The 18,372-nt window shown below is 39.9% G+C and overlaps 2 protein-coding genes across 3 annotated transcripts in view; one reads left to right on the top strand and one right to left on the bottom strand.

Annotated features, from left to right (window-relative positions):
• Positions 1–18,372, top strand: part of TMEM116 (transmembrane protein 116) — a 103,929-nt gene that overhangs the window by 61,638 nt on the left and 23,919 nt on the right. The window lies entirely within an intron of this gene.
• On the bottom strand, positions 8,784–11,285 carry LOC130859534 (disintegrin and metalloproteinase domain-containing protein 1a-like). The gene has a single exon (XM_057747025.1). It carries the CDS (start codon positions 11,271–11,273, stop codon positions 8,784–8,786), a length of 2,490 nt encoding a protein of 829 aa, XP_057603008.1. The 5' UTR covers positions 11,274–11,285.

Genomic DNA, 18,372 nt, shown 5'->3' with positions numbered 1-18,372 from the left:
TTTTCATACAAATCGTAAGATTTCTTGCTCTAGTTCTGTGAAAAATGCCATTGGTAATTTGATGGGGATGCATTCAATCTGTAAATTGCTTTGGGTAGTCCAGTCAGTTTCACGATGTTGATTCTTCCAATCCAGGAACATGGTATGTCCCTCCATCTGTTTGTGTCGTCTTTGATTTCTTTCATCAATGTCTTAAAGTTTTCTGCATACAGATCTTTTGCCTCCTTAGGCAGGTTTATTCCTAGGTATTTTATTCTTTTTGTTGCAATGGTGAATGGGAGAGTTTCCTTAATTTCTCTTTCTGCTCTTCTGTTGTTAGTGTATAGGAATGCAAGAGATTTCTGTGCATTAATTTTGTATCCTGCTACTTTACTAAACTCATCAATTAGTGCTAGCAGTTTTCTGGTAGAGTCTTTAGGGTTTTCTATATATAATATCATGTCATCTGCAAAGAGTGACAATTTTACTTCTTCTTTACCAATTTGTATTCCTTTTATTTCTTTTTCTTCTCTGATTGCTGTGGCTAAAACTTCCAAAACTATGTTGAATAATAGTGGTGAGAGTGGACACCCTTGTCTTATTCCTGTTCTTAGAGGGAATTCTTCCAGTTTTTCCCCATTGAGAACGATGTTGGCTTTTGGTTTTTCATATATGGCTTTTATTATGTTGAGATAATTTCCTTCTATGCCCATTTTCTGGAGAGCTTTTATCATAAATGGATGTTGAACTTTGTCAAAAGCTTTTTCTGAGTCTATTGAGATGATCATATGGTTTTTATCCTTCAATTTGTTGATATGATGTATCACGTTGATTGATTTGCGTATATTGAAGAATCCTTGCATCCCAGGGATAAACCCCACTTGATCATGGTGTATGATTTTTTTAATGTGCTGTTGGAGTCTGTTAGCTAGTATTTTGTTGAGGATTTTTGCATCTATATTCATCAGTGATATTGGTCTGTAGTTTTCTTTTTTTGTGACATCTTTGCCTGGTTTTGGTATCAGGGTGATAGTAGCCTCGTAGAATGAGTTTGGGAGTGTTCCGCCTTCTGCAATATTTTGGAAGAGTTTGAGAAGGATAGGTGTTAACTCTTCTCGAAATGTTTGATAGAATTCACCCATGAACCCATCTGGTCCTGGGCTTTTGTGTGTTGGGAGATTTTTAATCACTGCCTCAATTTCCGTACTTGTGATTGGTCTGTTCATGGTTTCTATTTCTTCCTGGTTCAGTCTTGGAAGATTGTATTTTTCTAAGAATGTATCCATTTCTTCCAGGTTATCCAATTGATTGGCATATAGTTGCTTGTAGTAGTCTCTCATGATGTTTTGTATTTCTGAGGTGTCCGTTGTGACTTCTCCTTTTTCATTTCTAATTCTGTTGATTTGCATCTTCTCCCTTTTTTTCTTGATGAGTCTGGCTAATGGTTTATGAATTTTGTTAATCTTCTCAAAGAACCAGCTTTTAGTTTTATTTATTTTTCTTATGGTTTCTTTCCTTTCTTTTTCATTTATTTCTGCTCTGATCTTTATGATTTCTTTCCTTGATCTTTATGATTTCTTTCCTTCTGCTCACTTTGGGGTTTCTTTGTTCTTCTTTCTCTAGTTGTTTTAGGTGTAAGGTTCGGTTGTTTATTTGATAATTTTCTTGTTTCTTAAGGTAGGACTGTATTGCTATAAATTTCCCTCTTAGAACTGCTTTTGCTGTGTCCCATAGGTTTTGGGTTGTTGTGTTTTCATTGTCATTTGTTTCTAGATATTTTTTGATTTCCTCTTTGATTTCTTTAGTGATTCCTTGATTGTTTAAGAGTGAATTGTTTAGCCTCCATGTGTTTGTCTTTTTTGCAGTTTTTTTCCTGTAATTGATATCTAGTGTCATGGCATTGTGGTCTGAGAAGATGCTTGATATGATTTCAATTTTCTTGAATTTGCTGAGGTTTGATTTGTGACCCAAGATGTGATCTATCCTGGAAAATGTTCCTTGTGCACTTGAGAAGAAAGTGTAGTCTGTCGTTTTTGGATGGAATGTCCTATAAATAACAATTAAGTCGAGATGGTCTAATGTGTCATTTAAAGCTTGTGTGTCTTTATTTATTTTCTGTTTGGATGATCTGTCCATTGATGTAAGTGGGGTGTTCAAGTCTCCCACTATTATGATCCCATTTTTAAAAAGTATTTGGGTCTGGGGTTTCTGAAAATAACAGGGATTACAGTTCAGAAAACATGAGATAATGGATGTGTAACATCAGTGCTTCAAGACTCCAGAAGCCATGGTCTTCCAGAGGGCAGTCCCTTCCAGCCTTCTTGTGCCTCGGTCCTTTACCTGGACCCTCTTAAACAAACCCCAGCTCTCCAACTTCCAACTTTTCTCTCAATAAAATCCTTCCTTCTCAGTGATCAACATCACAGTGAGCTCCATAAGGAGGTAATTTTACCTACACCTAAGACAGCTCATCTTTAAGTTTAGTTGAGTTATATAAATCATGTCTCAACCACTCTGGTGAGGAATAGACCTTGAGTTTTACCTTAAGATAAAATTTCAGTGTAAGTTTCTCCCACAAGTAAATGCAAATTTTGCCTCTGACTCTGATTAAGCAAAAACTACTGAGAATTTGATATGTCTGTAATTATATTTCATTATGCCACAGGTTTCAAAGACACAAAACCTATCTCATAGGTAAGGTCATAGTCAAAGTATTTAGCTCTCCCACCAATCAGCATCTGAAAGTAAAAGGATTTTCCATAACAGAACATGAAGTGGTGGAATGTGCATGTTTATGGGGGAGGGTTATGAAAGATCCATCTCCTCATTCCAGAGTAATCACGTGAAGCCATGTCATATATTATGTGGTGTAATAACGGAGCTTAAATATTTTGACAGCTTTATATATAGAAGCAGGGTGAAAATTTATTTTAAAGTTGTTTAGCATTTTCATTGGTGGAGGAAGATTGCCTTTTTTTTTTTTTTTAAGAGAACACTTCAGTGAGGTTTTTAGTCCACACTACCCCAATGATGAAATTCTACCAAGAATGAAGTTTGAGCCCATAGCTAACATTATGCTCAGTGGTGAAAAGCTGAAAACTTTTCCTCTAAGATCAAGAATAGCACAAGGATGCCCCCTTTCACCACTTTTATTCAACATAGTATTAGAAGTCGTAGGCAGAGCAGTTAGGCAAGAAAAAGAAATAAAATGCTTCCAAATCAAAAAGAAAGAAGTAAAACTGTTACTACTTGCAGATGCACTACTTGCATATTATGTATAAAGAGCCCTAAGGACTCCACCAAAATACTGTTAGAACTAATAAATGGGGATTTCCCGGGTGGCACAGTGGTTAAGAATCTGCCTGCCAATGCAAGGGACGTGGGTTCCATCCCTGCTCCAGGAAGATCCCACATGCCATGGAGCAACTAAGCCCATGTGCCACAACTACTGAGCCTGCATGCTGCAACTGCTGAAGCCCATGCATCTAGAGCCCATGCTCTGCAACAAGAGAAGCCACTGCAATGAGAAGCCTGCACACCACAACAAAGAGCAGTCTCTGCTCACCACAACTAGAGAAAGCCCATGGACAGCAATGAAAACCCAACACATCCAATAAATAAATAAATAAATTTATATTAAAAAAAAACTAATAAATGAATTCCATAAAGTGTAGGATACAAACTCAATATACAAAAATTAGTTGTGTTTCTATACACTAATAACAAACTATCATAGAGAGAAATTAAGAAAACAATCCCATTTATAATTGCATCAAAAGGAATAAAATACTTGAAGTTAACCAAGGAGGGGAAAGACCTGTACACTGAAAACGATAAGACATTGATGAAGGAAATTCAAGAAGATGCAAATAATGGAAAAATATTCCATGTTTATGAATTGGAAGAATTAATGTTGTTAAAATGTTCGTAATACCCTAAGCAATCTGTAGACTCAGTGCAATCTGCTATCAGAATCCGAAGATGTTTACTACAGAAATAGACAAACAATCCTAAAATTTGTATGGAACCATGAAAGACCCCAAATAGCCAAAGCAGTCTTGATACAAAAGAACAAACTTGGAAGCATGGTGCTTCCTGATTTCAAACTATATTACAAAGCTATAGTAATCAAAACACTATAGTACTGGCATAAAAACAGACACATAGCTCAATGGAACAGAATAGAAAGCTCAGAAATAAACTCACACACATATAGTCCATTAATTTACAACAAGAAGCCAAGAATATATAACAAGGAAAGAGCAGACTCTTCAATAAATGGTGTTGGTAAAACTGAACAACCACATGCAAAAGAAAGAAACTGCATTACTATTTTATAGTGTACACAAAAATTAACTCAAAGTGGACTAAGGATGTGAAAATAAGATCTGAAACCGGACAACTCCTAAGAAAAACACATAGGCAGTAAGCTCCTTGACAATGGCTTTTTGGATTTGACACCAAAAGCCAAGGCAACAAAAGGAAAAACAAGTGGAACTACATCAAACTAAAAGGCTTCTTTTTGTACTGCAAAGGAAATCATCAATAAAATGAAAAGACAACCTATCAAATAGGAGAAAATATTTGCAAATCATATATTTGATAAGGGGTTAATATCCAAATATAAAAAGAACTTACACAACTCAATAGCAAAAAAAAAAAATGCAATTTAAAAATGGACAGGGATTTCCCTTGTGGCGCAGTGGTAAGAATCTGCCTGCCAATGCAAGGGATACGAGTTTGATCCCTGGTCTGGGAAGATCCCATATACCGCAAAGCAACTAAGCCTGTGTGCCACAGCTACTAAGCCTGCACTCTAGAGCCCACGAGCCACAGCTGCTGAAGCCAGCACACTCTAAGGTCTACGAGTCACAACTACTGAGCCCATGCACTGCAGCTACTGAAGCCTACGCTTTAGGGCCTGCATGTCTCAACTACTGAGCCCAGTGCTGCAAGTACTGAAGCCTGCATGCCTAGAGCCCATGCTCCACAGCAAGAGAAACCACCGCAATGAGAAGCCAGCACACCGCAATGAAGAGTAGCCCCTGCTTGCTGCAACTAGAGAAAGCCTGGACACAGCAGCAAAGACCCAATGCAGCCAAATAAGTAAGTAAGTAAGTAAGTAAATAAATAAATAAAAATGGACAGAGAGTCTGAATAGACATTTTTCCAAAGAAGACATAAAGTTGGCCAACAGGTCCATAAAAAGTTGTTCAACATTACTAACCACCTGGGAAATGCAAATAAAAACCACAATGAGACATCACCTCATACCTGTTGTCAACACGACAAGAAATAAGCTTTAGTGGAGAAAAGGGAACTCCCATGCACTGTGGGTGGGAACGTAAACTGGTATAGCCACTATGGAAAACAAAATGGAGGTTCCTCAAAAAATTAAAAATAGAACTACCATATGATCCAGTAATCTGCTTCTGGGTTTATCCACAGGAAACAAAAACACTAAAAAAATATCTGCACCACAGAGTTCATTGTGGCATTATTTACAATTGTCAAGACATACAAGAAACTTAGGTCTCTATCAATGGATGAATGAATGAAGAAAATGTTATACACACACACACACACACACACACACACACACACACACACAATATTATTCAGCCATAAAAAAAGGAAATCTTGCCATTTATGACAACATGGATGGACCTTGAAGGCATTATGCTAAGTGAAATAAGTCACACAGAGAAAGACAAATACTTTATGACCTCACTTACATGTGGAATCTAAGAGAAACAAAAAAACCAAAAAATTGAACTCATAAGTACAGAGAACAAATGAGTGGTTGCCAAAGGCAGAGCGTGGGGGATTGGTGAAATGGGTGAAGGCGGTCAAAATGTACAAACTTCCAGTAAAAAAAATAAGTAAGTCCTGGGAATATAATATATAGCATGGTGACTATGATTAATACCACTGTATTGTATGTTTGAAAGTTGCTAAGAGAGTAGATCTTAAAAGTTCTCAACGTAAGAAAAAAAAATTGTAATTATGCATAGTGATGAGTGTTTCTAGGTTTATTGCGGTGATCATGTTACAGTATATACAAATATGAATCATTATGTTGTACATCTGAAACTAATATGTCATTTATATCTCAAAAAAATAAAAATTAAAAAAGAGCAAGCTTAAAAAAAGATTGAAATTTGGACATTAAAAAGCTAAATTTTTGTGAAACTAATTGAATGCTTTGTGTTCAGTGTGGGCATGATGCATCCATGTGAGTGTGGTGTGATCTGAATTTTCAGTAAATTATTTAAAAAAAATTTTCCCCCTCACTGAGCCCCAGAGAATGGAGTGAAGTCTGATTCCAGACTATGAGGATATTCCTAAAAGCCCTCCTACAGGAATAAGAAAGGGTGTCAGGTCAGGTCCAAGGAGAGAGATGGTCTATCCAAGTTTCCCAGCAGGGCATGACCCCTGGACTCCAGAAGCATAATATCTGCAGCATACAAATCTGTTTGTTTTCCACATTGTAATTTCCCTTTGTCTCCTCCAAATCTGGATAATAATCTAGAGCCTGGACTTGGCTATACTTCCAGGAATTAAGGGAAGGTCCTGGGTTTCTGTTGGCCTGAGGCAGTACAGAAAGGACAATAGCTGCCCAGGAAAGGCAGGAAAAGGATGGCAATAAGTCACCATCAGAGTTCTTGGGGGAGCAGCTGGCTGGGTCGTGAGTGACTACCAATACAAATTATTGGAACATGTAAATGGTCTTCAGAATCCCCCAAATATAATGAGGACAGGAATCAGATGAAATGGTACACTTCCCAGAGGCAGTCACACACAGTGCAGAATGAACTATTGTCACCCGAGCATTATAGGAAACTCTTATCCTTGAACATCCCAAGTTACATCTCTACCTGGTCACTCCTGCCCACATTAAAATTGGCCTCTCCCCTACCATAGACTACCCTTCTTTGGAGTTTGGGGTTTTATAAACGTTTCATGACTTATTTAACTGTTTTAAAGTATTTAGCAGTGCTGAAGCTGGGCAAGATTTTGGTTGTGCTAGGGAGTGGCAAGAGGCATCCTGCCCCAGGAATGAATTTGGCCCTATATTTTAAGGTTAGCTCTAGTTAAATCATTCACTTGGTAAACAACTGTTAAGCATCTGCAATATGCTGGGCCCACAGCACTGAATAAGATGGCAGTCTGCAACACCATAATGTCAGGATATGATGGGAGGAAAGACATTTTCATCAATAATGACTACACAATTTGTGGACTCGTAGTAGAAGTTAATTAAGGACATATTGAATGTCTTCCCTGTCACTTTTTACTGAAGGAAAAGGCTCACGAGGTAGTGGAAATTGTAGATTGAGTCATGCTTTGGAAGAGGTGCAAGTACCACCACTTGCTAGCTCCAGAGAAAATGCTCTTTGGTCTGTTTCCTCATGAAAGATGGAAGTTTCATAGGGTGTTGGTAGGACTAAATTAAGACAGTGAATGTAAAGTGTTTAACACAGTTCCTGGAACAGAATGAATAATGTCAATACTATACTATTAACATTAGTATTAAATGCTTTGTGCTCTCTTCACAGAGAAGTATCTACTACATCCAAAGCTCTGTTACTTGTAATTGGAGAAATTCCTTCTGTGTCAATCAGCAAGTTACTTATTTCAATAAATAGAAAAATAGAAAGGAAAAAATTTTAGTTTAATACTTGTACTTAGCACTATGGTAGGGGCCTCTGTACTGTGTAAAATTAGTATAAATACAGTTTCCTAACTAGGTGATGTTCATCAGACATGACACATCTGATGGTATGAAATTCATCCCAGGAATATTAGTAAAGAAGAAGGGATATTAAAACTTCTCTAGGATAAAAATAAATGTTTTAGGTAAAAAGGGAATTTGGCTAGGGACTTCCCTGGTGGTCCAGTGGTTAAGACTCTGCTCTTCAAATGCAGGGGGTATGGGTTTGATCCCTGGTTGGGGAACTAAGATCCCATGTGCTGCTCTGTGCAGCCAAAAAAAAAAAAAAAAAAAAAATCTCAAAAAGATTAAAAACTGGAGACAATTTTAAAAAGGGAGTGGGTACCGCAATAGGAAGGACCTGGAAATCCAGGGAAGTAATATATTGAATATATACTATATCATGTTAAACATCTGCCAGATTTGAAAAGGTAGATGACTTAGACACTCGCCTGTTGGCCCTGGAGCAATCAGGGTCTTCTACCTTATTGGATGTAGTCTGTCCCACAGAGTCCCAGAAGAAAATAGACTCAGTAACTACATCATGTGGAATCTGAAGAGATGTCTAATCTGAATAAGGTCTTATTTTTTTGATTAAAAAACTCACTTCATGAATGCACATTTATACAGCAAACTAGAACAATCAGTCACATAAACAACTGTCCTCACATAAGGTAGCTCTTACTTGACGTGCAAATCCAAGTGATAGTAATAAATGCAGGTACCAACAGTAGTGTATATCAAACAACTTAGATGAAAGATGGCATGCCCTGAAAAAAGATTCTGGTGACTGGAAGAGTTAGCCTGAGACAAGGACGTTGATGTCAATAGATGAATGTAAAGAGTTTAAATGAAATGTTAAAAAGCAGTAAGATATTTAATATATAAATAAACCCTTAATTACTAAAATGAATAATGGACACGGGAGAATCCCTCCTTCTACACAAGTTTATTTTTATAGACCTTTTAATCCTAGTCAGAGCCACTGGGGCTATCAATTTCCACTTCACCTTTGCTTCACTGAGCCTCTCACTCCCACTCAGTGCTTGAGGTGTTAGATGAATTAGGCTTCTTTCTCCCACTACTTGTCTTAAGGCTCTGATTCTTCCTCCTCTTCCTCCTCTTCCTCCTCTTCCTCCTCTTCCTCCTCTTCCTCCTCTTCCTCCTCCTCCCCCTCCTCCCCCTCTGCTGGGGCAGCCTCTGCTGGGGCAGCCTCTACTGGGGCAGCCTCTGATGGGGCCGCTTCTGGTGGAGGAGCTTCTTTTTCCTCTCTGCAAATCTTGGTGACACAAATAATTATAATTATTAATATTATGAAAAAAATTATTAAAAATATTATGACCAATGAGTCTAAGAGAGCTTCTTGAACTTTGCTAATAGTGCTAACGTTTCCATGTCCACCTCCACCCGGCCTTTCATCAGGTTCCATACCAGGGGGCCCACTGTCCACACTACCACCAGTTCCTGGAGTTTTGCAGTCAGGAGGGGCAAAACCAGCGTCACAATAGCAGTGCTTAAGATTGTTGCAAACTCCTTTCCCATTACACATTTCCTGTGCATCACAGTCATACATGAGAACAGAGGCATCTGTGCAGGCAGAATGCATGCAGACTTTCTCTGAGCCACAAAGATTGCCATTGCCTGAATCTCCAACATCAGGGACATCAGTAGTGTCATACTGATCCAAGGACCAGCAGTAGTCATCTCCATGGGGGACCTGGATCAGTGTGCAACTGGGTTTGATGACTGGCAGCTGTTGAACATTTGTACATACAACTTTCCCACAAAATACATCATTTTCTGGACATTTAGTATATTCTCGGTGACTCGAATTGGGAATACCACAGTTTCCAAACCGGTCGCCTTTCACGTTAAATAATCGAAAACACTCATCTGAGGCAGCTCTTGAAGGGTACCCAAAAACATGAGCACACTGACCATCAAGGCTCATGCAGCGACCCTGAACACAATAGTAAGCTTGCTGACATGATGTACCATCGATCTTGTAGGTGTCTGGGGGACATTCTCCAGAGTTACCAAGACAAAACTCTGGAAGGTCACATTCTCCGAAAGCAGGACGGCAGCTGCGTCCAATTGGTTCATATTGGCATGTATTATTACAGCAGGGTCCAGGATTACACAGTGCATTCTCCTTCAGCCTACATGTTTGGTCACAGCACGGGTGAGTGTCACACTCAGAACCACAGTCACACTGCTCATCGTCTTCTACAACACCATTTCCACATTTGGCATCCCTCCGTAAGCGGCCTTTGTGCCCAGGCTTGTTAAATAGGCAGGCCCCTTTGTGTTCCCAGAGGAACTGGTAGAAGAAGTCAGAGCTGCAGTTGCTGAAGCCACTTTCTTTAGTGATATTTTCACGCATGAGGCAAAAGGGTTTATCTTTACAGATGCAGGCCGAATGGTCGTGCCGAATACCCAAGTTGTGCCCAAGCTCATGGACCAGGAGTGCTGCAAACAGAAGGACATCCTCATGGTGGAAGGATTCTACGGCTGCTGCAAAATCACTTGAACAGGCACCATTGAGGAATGCCTGCCCCATAGCCTCTTCAGGATGGTGTCCAACGATCATGTGGGCAACATCGTGCTTCACACGATGGAAGAGCTTCTCTTGTCTCCAGCTATTGAAGTTCCTGAGTGCAACTTGCAGGTCCACTGGGACCTCTATGAGGTCCCCCTCGGTCCAGATCTCCATTCCAGCCAGCACCACCTCTGTGTTTATTCCCCTAGTGAAGCTGTTGGCCAGAGCAATGACATCCATTACTCTCCGGACCGTCTCATTGATGTCACTGCCCCACATTTGGAATCGCTGGTTGTTGACCACGAGAAACATCTCCACGTACTTGGTGTGAGACCACAAGTAGGATGGCACCTGCCGACCGCGGGGCTTGCTGCTCTCTTGTTGCCGGCTGGTGGATGCCACTTGGCTGTCTTTGGAAGTGACACTACAGGAGACTCGAGCTTCATGGGCCATGGTGTACAACATGTGTTCAAACCGTTTTGAAGAGTGTATGGGCTCAATGCCGTAGGATTTTTCCTCCTTAATCAGGATGCCCCTGAGGCCTGAACAGGTGTTGACAGAAACAAAAGAACCTGGGGCTCCTTCTATGTAGCCCTCATAGTGACAGTCATGTGAGATCAAAGGCATTTCTTGCCCCAGGATGCCGTTGTGGTAGCTGAAGACTGGAAAGTTATTCACAAAATAGTCTCTCTTCACCTTCAGGTGAATCAGCTGCTTCTGGCCCTGCATAAAAAGCACGTAGGAGAGCTCTTCCACTTGGTCTTCCCTTCCTTCCACTGCCAGACTCTTGGGGATGACTATTTCATAGGAAGAGTAATACACTGATCCCAGGGCACAGTGCGTGCTTGGCAGAGAAATCACCAACAGCAAGACAATCCTCAAACTGATACGTGAAGATCCTGGCACTGGCCCCAGCTTCAAGGCCCTCTTCTGCTGAGCCCAAGTCTGAAACTTTATCTTACCCTCCTTCAAGGCCACCTGGTTTTTCCATAGAGAAGGCAGTATAGAGGCAGAGTCTCTCACAGACGCTGCCACTGACATGGCCCTAGCAAATCAGTTGATGATGCAGGGCCTGTGTCCAGCAGCAGCAGCTCTCCCTGACTCACAGACCCTCTGTCACAGGTATTCACTTCAGATCTATGTTGGCTGCATAAAGGGTGGCTACTGCCCACCTCTCAGAGGTACAGCCTCTGGCTGTGTCCTTTGCAGTCTTTCTGATCTCTCTCTTACGCTTCAGATAGTGTCCTTTATGACTTCCTTCCACACCATCAACTTCAGTGCTCCTTGGTTAAGGTCCTTTGGACATTATGAAGTGATGTAATCCTGAAGAGGGATTGCAAACTCTAAAATGCAAGACGACCTTGAGAAAGGAAACAAAACCTCCATGCCTTCCTCAACTGTGCCACACCGAACACCCCTCCCCCACTCTCCTATCGTCCGTTGCTCAGCTGACTGCAAATGTTCCAGACTAGGAGGAGGCTTGGAGGTCTTTGGCGGGCACACTCCCTTGCCCATTGCCCCTCTTCTAAAGCTCTTGCTCTGTACCACGTGGACATTATAACTCTGGTGTTGTTTATCCCACAGTGAGGCATTATAGTGGTGTGCGTCTCTCACAGACCAGTCCATCAGATAAGGCCAGTGGGGTGGCTGCCCTGTGCCCCAAGATAAACCCGAGGGCACCGGTCACCCATAGGACAAGTGACAGTTGCTGTTTTTTTTTAACCTCATCAGAATTCAGTTTCCCAAGTTCTGTTTATAACACTGCCCAAAAGTGTGTATGGGAGATGCCAGCAGAGCAGTCTCCCCTTTGTGCAGTTATCATGGGCACGTTGGTTGTTATCTCCAGGCCTATTACCGTTCTTGGGCTGGTCCTAACATAGCAGTACCTTAAGATTATGCCTGTTGAAGACTAGGTATCCTAAAAGTCTCCCCTGTGTTAGTGTATGACCTCCATGTGTTCAGTGACCACTTCTATTTGTTCATCCTCATACACTCCCCCAGGTCTAGAAGACTGCTTGTTCAAGAGTAGATGAACAAGAATTATTGATTGGATGTATAAATAACTCCGAGGTATGGTTGCTGTGGTGTCTCATCTGCTGTATCTTACGGGTTTGTGCTTGCTTCATGCCTGCCTGGACATCTGAAAATGTCTCAGAAAAATCCACGAAAACCATGCTGACTAATGGCACAGTCATGATCTCAAAATGTATTGTACTTCTTCCTGCAGTTTGCTGTTCAGTTCACTCTCCTACTTTCTTCTTGCCTCGTATTTCACTGAGAAAAACAGAAGCAATCATAAGAATATCTGCACATGTGTACACTGGATGAGTCCACCTGTATCTGAATGTTCCCCCCACTATAGTGGATAAATTGTCCATGCTCCAGTCTAAGACCAATTCTTTTACTTGTGGGTGGGATGTCCTTACCTTTCCATTTCTCATGGACTTTGCTCTTCCATTTCTCCCCTCTCTCTTTCACATCTTAAACATCTGTTTGTCCAGTGGATCCAACCTTATTATTTGCTGTAATTTCTGACCTTTACAAAACCATCCCTCTCAGCCCACATCACACGCCAGTACCATCCAGTTTCTCCTCTTCTCTGTTTTATAATGAAACTCTTTGAAAGAGTGTAGAGACATTGTTACACTTTGCATCACTCCTTTTTTCTTTTCTGAACTTTTTTATTTTGACTCACAGCACAGTCACAAAATGTGCATAAAACATAAATGTATTTTTCAGTAAATTAGTAAAATGAGAACAGCTAAGCCAGACACAAAAGGACAAATACCATATAATCTCATGTATATGAGGTTCCACAAGGAGTCAGGTTCACAGAGACAGAAAGTAGAATAGAGGTTACCAGGGTTGAGGGAATAGAGTAATGGGGAGTTCTTGTCTAATGGGTGCAGACTTTCGGTTTGGGATGATGAAAAGTTCTGGAAATGGATGTCGATGATGTTGTACAACAGTGTGAATATACTTAATGCCAGTGAACTGTACACTTAAAAATGGTTAAGATGGTTAATTTAACGTTATGTATGTTTTAGTGAGAAAGAGAGAAATGGGGACGGAGGGAGGGGAGAGAGACAGAGAGATAAAGAAACAGCTGTGTAAATGCAACCCTGATGAGGTAATCAACAGTGTTAGCTTCATGGAAGTCACCTATGTGCCATTGCCAATCACATATCCTCCTGCTTCAGAGAGATCATGATCTTGTCTTTTATGGTAACTACTAATCACCTTCTTTATTTTTTTGCTTCCTAAATATGCATCTCAGAATTATGTCATTTTATTTTATTTGTCTTTTAATAACAGCTTTATTGAGATATAAAGTCACCTAATGGAATATTCATCCTTTAAAGTGTACAAGTCAGTGGTTTGTAGTATGTTCAGAAAGTTATGCAGTCATCACCACAAGCAATTTTAGAACATTTTCCTCACACCAAAACAAAACTCCCGTGTCCATTAGCAGTCACTCTCCATTCTCAGCTCCCTCCAGCCCCTGGTCACCTCTACTCTCCATCTCTATGATGTTGTCTATTCTGGACAGTTCATAGCAATGGAATCCCACATGTTGTGACTGGCTTATTTCACCTAGCATCATGTTTTCAAAGACTAGCCATGTTGTGGCAGCTATCAGTAGTTCATTTCCTCTTGGTCAAATAACATCCTTTTCATATGGAGATACCATACTTTTTGATTCATCAGGTAATGAACATCCTGGTTGTTGCCACTGTTTGGCCATAATAGTGCTGTGGAGATTTCAGTACAAGGTTTTGTATAGGAATATGGTTTCACATCCGTTGGGTGGATACTTAGGTGTGGAATTGCTTGGTCATGTGTTAATTACATTTAGCCTTTGAGGAACTGCCCAACTGTTTTCTTTTTTAAAAAATTTTTAAGAACTTTTATTGAGATACAGTTGACATAAAATGAACTGCATATATTTAAAGTGTACAATTTGATATTTTTTTCTTATTAGTGATGTATATATGGCAATCCCAATCTCCCAATTCATCCCCCCCCCCGCTTCCCTCCCCCCTTGGTGTCCATATGTTTGTTCTTTACATCTGTGTCTCTGTTTCTGTCTTGCAAACCAGCTGATCTGTACCATTTTTCTATATTCCGCATATATGCATTAATATATAATATTTATTTTTCTCTTTCTGACCTATTTTGCTCTGTATGACAGTCTCTAGGTCCATCCATGTCTCTACAGATGTCCCAATTTCGTTCCTTTTTATGGCTGAGTACCATTGTTTATATGTGCCACATCTTCTTTACCATTCATCTGTTGATGGACATGTAGGTTGCTTCCATGACCTGGCTATTGTAAATAGTGCTGCAGTGAACATTGGGGCGCATGTGTCTTTTGAGTTATGGTTTTCTGGGGGTATGTGCCCAGTAGTGGGATTGCTGGGTCGTATGGTAATCCTATAGTTAGTTTATCAAGGAACCGCCATACTGTTCTCCATAGTGGCTGTATCAGTTTACATTCCCCCCAACAATGCAAGAGGGTTCCCTTTTCTCCACACCCTCTCCAGCATTTATTGTTTGTAGATTTTTTGATGATGCCCATTGTAACCGGTGTGAGGTGATACCTCATTGTAGTTTTGATTTGCATTGCTCTAATAATTAGTTTTGTTGAGCAGCTTTTCATGTGCCTCTTGGCCACCTGTATGTCTTCTTTGGAGAAATGCCTGTTTAGGTCTTCTGCCCATTTTTTGATTGGGTTGTTTGTTTTTTTGATATTGAGCTGCACGAACTGTTTATATATTTTGGAGATTAATCCTTTGTCTGTTGATTGGTTTGTAAATAACTTCTCCCATCCTGGGGGTTGTCTTTTCGTCTCGTTTGTAGTTTCCTTTGCTGTGCAAAAGCTTTTAAGTTTCATTAGGTCCCACTTATTTATTTTTGTTTTTACTTCCATTACTCTAGGAGGTGGGTCAAAAAAGATCTTGCTGTGATTTCTGTCAAAGAGTGTTCTTCCTGTATTTTCCTCTAGGAGTTTTATGGTGTCTGGCCTTACATTTAGGTCTTTAATCCCTTTTGAGTTTATTTTTGTGTATGGTGTTAGGGAGTGTTCTAATTTAATTCTTTTCCATGTAGCTGTCTAGTTTTCCCAGCACCGCTTATTGAAGAGGCTGTTTTTTCTCTGTTGTATATCCTTGCCTCCTTTGTCATAGATTAGTTGACCTTGGTTTATCTCTGGGCTTTCTGTCTTGTTCCATTGGTCTATATTTCTGTTTTTGTGCCAGTACCATATTGTCTTGATTACTGTAGCTTTGTAGTATAGTCTGAAGTCAGGGAGTCTGATTCCTCCTGCTCTGTTGTTTTCCCACAAGATTGCTTTGACTATTTGGGGTCTTTTGTGTCTCCATACAAATTTTAGGATTTTTTGTTCCACTTCTGTAAAAAATGCCATTGGTAACTTGATAGGGCTTGCGTTGCATCTGTAGACTGCTTTGGGTAGCACAATGTTGATTCTTCCAGTCCAGGAACATGGCACATAGCTCCATCTGTGTCATCTTTGATTTCTTTCATCAGTATCTTATAGTTTTCTGAGTACAGGTCTTTTACCCCCTTAGTTAGGTTTATGCCTAGGTATTTAATTCTTTTTGTTGCAATGGTGAATGGGATTGTTTCCTTAATTTCTCTTTCTGGTCTTTCGTCGTTAGTGTATAGGGATGCAAGAGATTTCTGTGTGTTAATTTTGTATCCTGCAACTTTACCAAATTCATTGATTAGCTCAAGTAGTTTTCTGGCGGCATCTTTAGGATTTTCTATGTATAGTATCATGTCATCTGCAAACAGTGACAGTTTTACTTCTTCTTTTCAATTTGTATTCCTTTTATTTCTTTTTCTTCTCTGATTGCTGTGGCAAGGACTTCCCAAACTGTGTTGAATAGTGGTGGTGAGAGTGGACATCCTTGTCTTGTTCCTGATCTTAGAGGGAATGCTTTCAGTTTTTCACCATTGAGAATGATGTTGGCTGTGGGTTTTGTTGTACATGGCCTTTGTTATGTTGAGGTAGGTTCCCTCTGTGCCCACTTTCTGGAGAGTTTTTATCATAAACGAGTGCTGAATTTTGTCAGAAGCTTTTCCTGCATCTATTGAGATGATCATATGGTTTTTATTCTTCAGTTTGTTAATATGGTGTATCACATAGATTGATTTGTGTATACTGAGCAATCCTTGCATCCCTGGGATAAATCCCACCTGATCATGGTGTATTGATCCTTTTCATGTGGTGTTGGACTCTGTTTGCTAGTATTTTGTTGAGGATTTTTGCAGCAAATTCACCAGTGATATTGGTCTGCAATTTTCTTTTTTTGTAGTAACTTTGTCTGGTTTTGGTATCAGGGTGATGGTGGCCTCATAGAATGAGTTTGGGAATGTTCCTTCTTCTGCAATTTTTTGGAAGAGTTTGAGAAGGATGGGTGTTAGCTCTTCTCTAGATGTTTGATAGAATTCACCTGTGAAGCCATCTGGTCCTGGACTTTCGTTGGTTGGAAGATTTTTAATCCCAGTTTCAATTTCATTACTTGTGATTGGTCTGTTCATATTTTCTACTTCTTCCTGATTTGCCCAGGTGTTTTCTAAAGCAGCTGCACAGTTTTACACTCCTGCCAGCAATGAATGGGGATTCCAGTTTTTCCACGTCATCACTAACATTTGTTATTGTCCGTCTTTTTGAGTATAGCCATCCTAGTGGATGTAAGGGGTATCTCATTGCAGTTTCGATTTGCACTTCCCTAATAATTAGTGATGTTGCACAGCTTCTCATAGTCTTATTGCTCATTTTATTTCTCCTTTGGAGAAGTGTCTATTCACATCATTTTGCCCTTTTAAAACGGGGTGTCGTTTTCTTGTTGAGATGCAAGAGTTCTTAATATTTCCTGGGTACTAGTCTCCATCAAGTATATAATTTGTAAATATTTTCTCCCATCCTGTGAGCTGTCTTTTCACTTTCTTCATGGTGTCTCTTAGAGTGGAAAAGTATTTCATCATTTTCTTCTGATTTTTTTGTTCTGTTAAAACATTCAGAACATAAAACTTACCATCCTAACCATTTTTAAGTGAACTCTTTGGTGGTATTAAGTACGGTTATATATCGTGCTACCATTACCACTGTCCATCTCCAGGACTTTTCTCATTGTGTAAAACTGAAACTCTGTACTCATTAAACCATGAATCCCCCACTGTCTGCTTTCCCCCAACCATTAGCAACCACCATCCGATTTTCTGTCTCTATGATTTTACTATTCAAGTACCTCATTTAAGTGGAATCATAGAGTATTTGTCTTTTTGTGGCTGGCTTACTTCAGTTACCATAATGTCCTCAAGGTCCATCCATCTTGTGGCATATTGCAGAATTTCCTTTCTTTTTGTGGGTGAATAATAGTCCATTGTATGTATATCCCACATTTTGCTTATCCATTCACCCCTCTGTGGGCACTCAGGTTGCTTCCATATTTTAGCTATTGTGAATAATGCTGCTTTGAACATGGACATACAAATATCTCTTGAGGATCCTGCCTTCAGTTCTTTGGGGCTTATACCCAGAAGTGGAATTGCTGGATCATATGGTCATTCTGTTTTTAATTTTTTTGAGGAACTGCCATACCATATTCCACAGCAGCTGTACCATTTTACATTCCTACCAGTAGTGCACAGTTCCAGTTTTCTCCACCTCCTCTCCAACACTTATTCTTTTCTGTTTCGTTTTGTTTTTACAGTAGCCATCCTAACGAATACGAAGGGGTATCTCATTGTAGTTCAGATTTGCATCTCCTTAAGGATTAGTGACATTGAGCATGTTTTCATGTGCGATAGGCCATTCGTGTATCTTCTTTGGAGAAAAGTCCGTTTGAGTCCTTTGCCCACTTTTTGAATCAAGCTGTTTGTTTTTTGTTGTTGTTGAGTTTTAGGAGTTCGCTATACATTGTGGATATTAATCCTTTATCAGACATGTGATTTGCAAATATTTTCTCTCATTCTGTGGGTTGCCTTTTCACTCTAATAGTATTTCTTGATGCTCAGAATTTTAAAGTTTTCATAACGTCCATCTTGTCTGTTTTTTTCTTGTCTTGCCTGTGCCTTTGATGTCATATCCAAGAAAGCTTTGCCAAATCCAATG

Source organism: Hippopotamus amphibius, chromosome 8, assembly GCF_030028045.1.
Source record: "Hippopotamus amphibius kiboko isolate mHipAmp2 chromosome 8, mHipAmp2.hap2, whole genome shotgun sequence".
In the NCBI taxonomy this organism is placed as follows: Eukaryota; Metazoa; Chordata; class Mammalia; order Artiodactyla; family Hippopotamidae; genus Hippopotamus; species Hippopotamus amphibius.
The sequence above is the reverse complement of the archived record's forward strand: the minus strand, read 5'-3'. Positions and strand labels throughout refer to the sequence as shown.

Coding starts and splice junctions, on each gene's coding strand:
- LOC130859534 (XM_057747025.1), bottom strand. CDS start 11,273: ATGTCAGTGGCAGCGTCTGTGAGAGACTCTGCCTCTATACTGCCTTCT.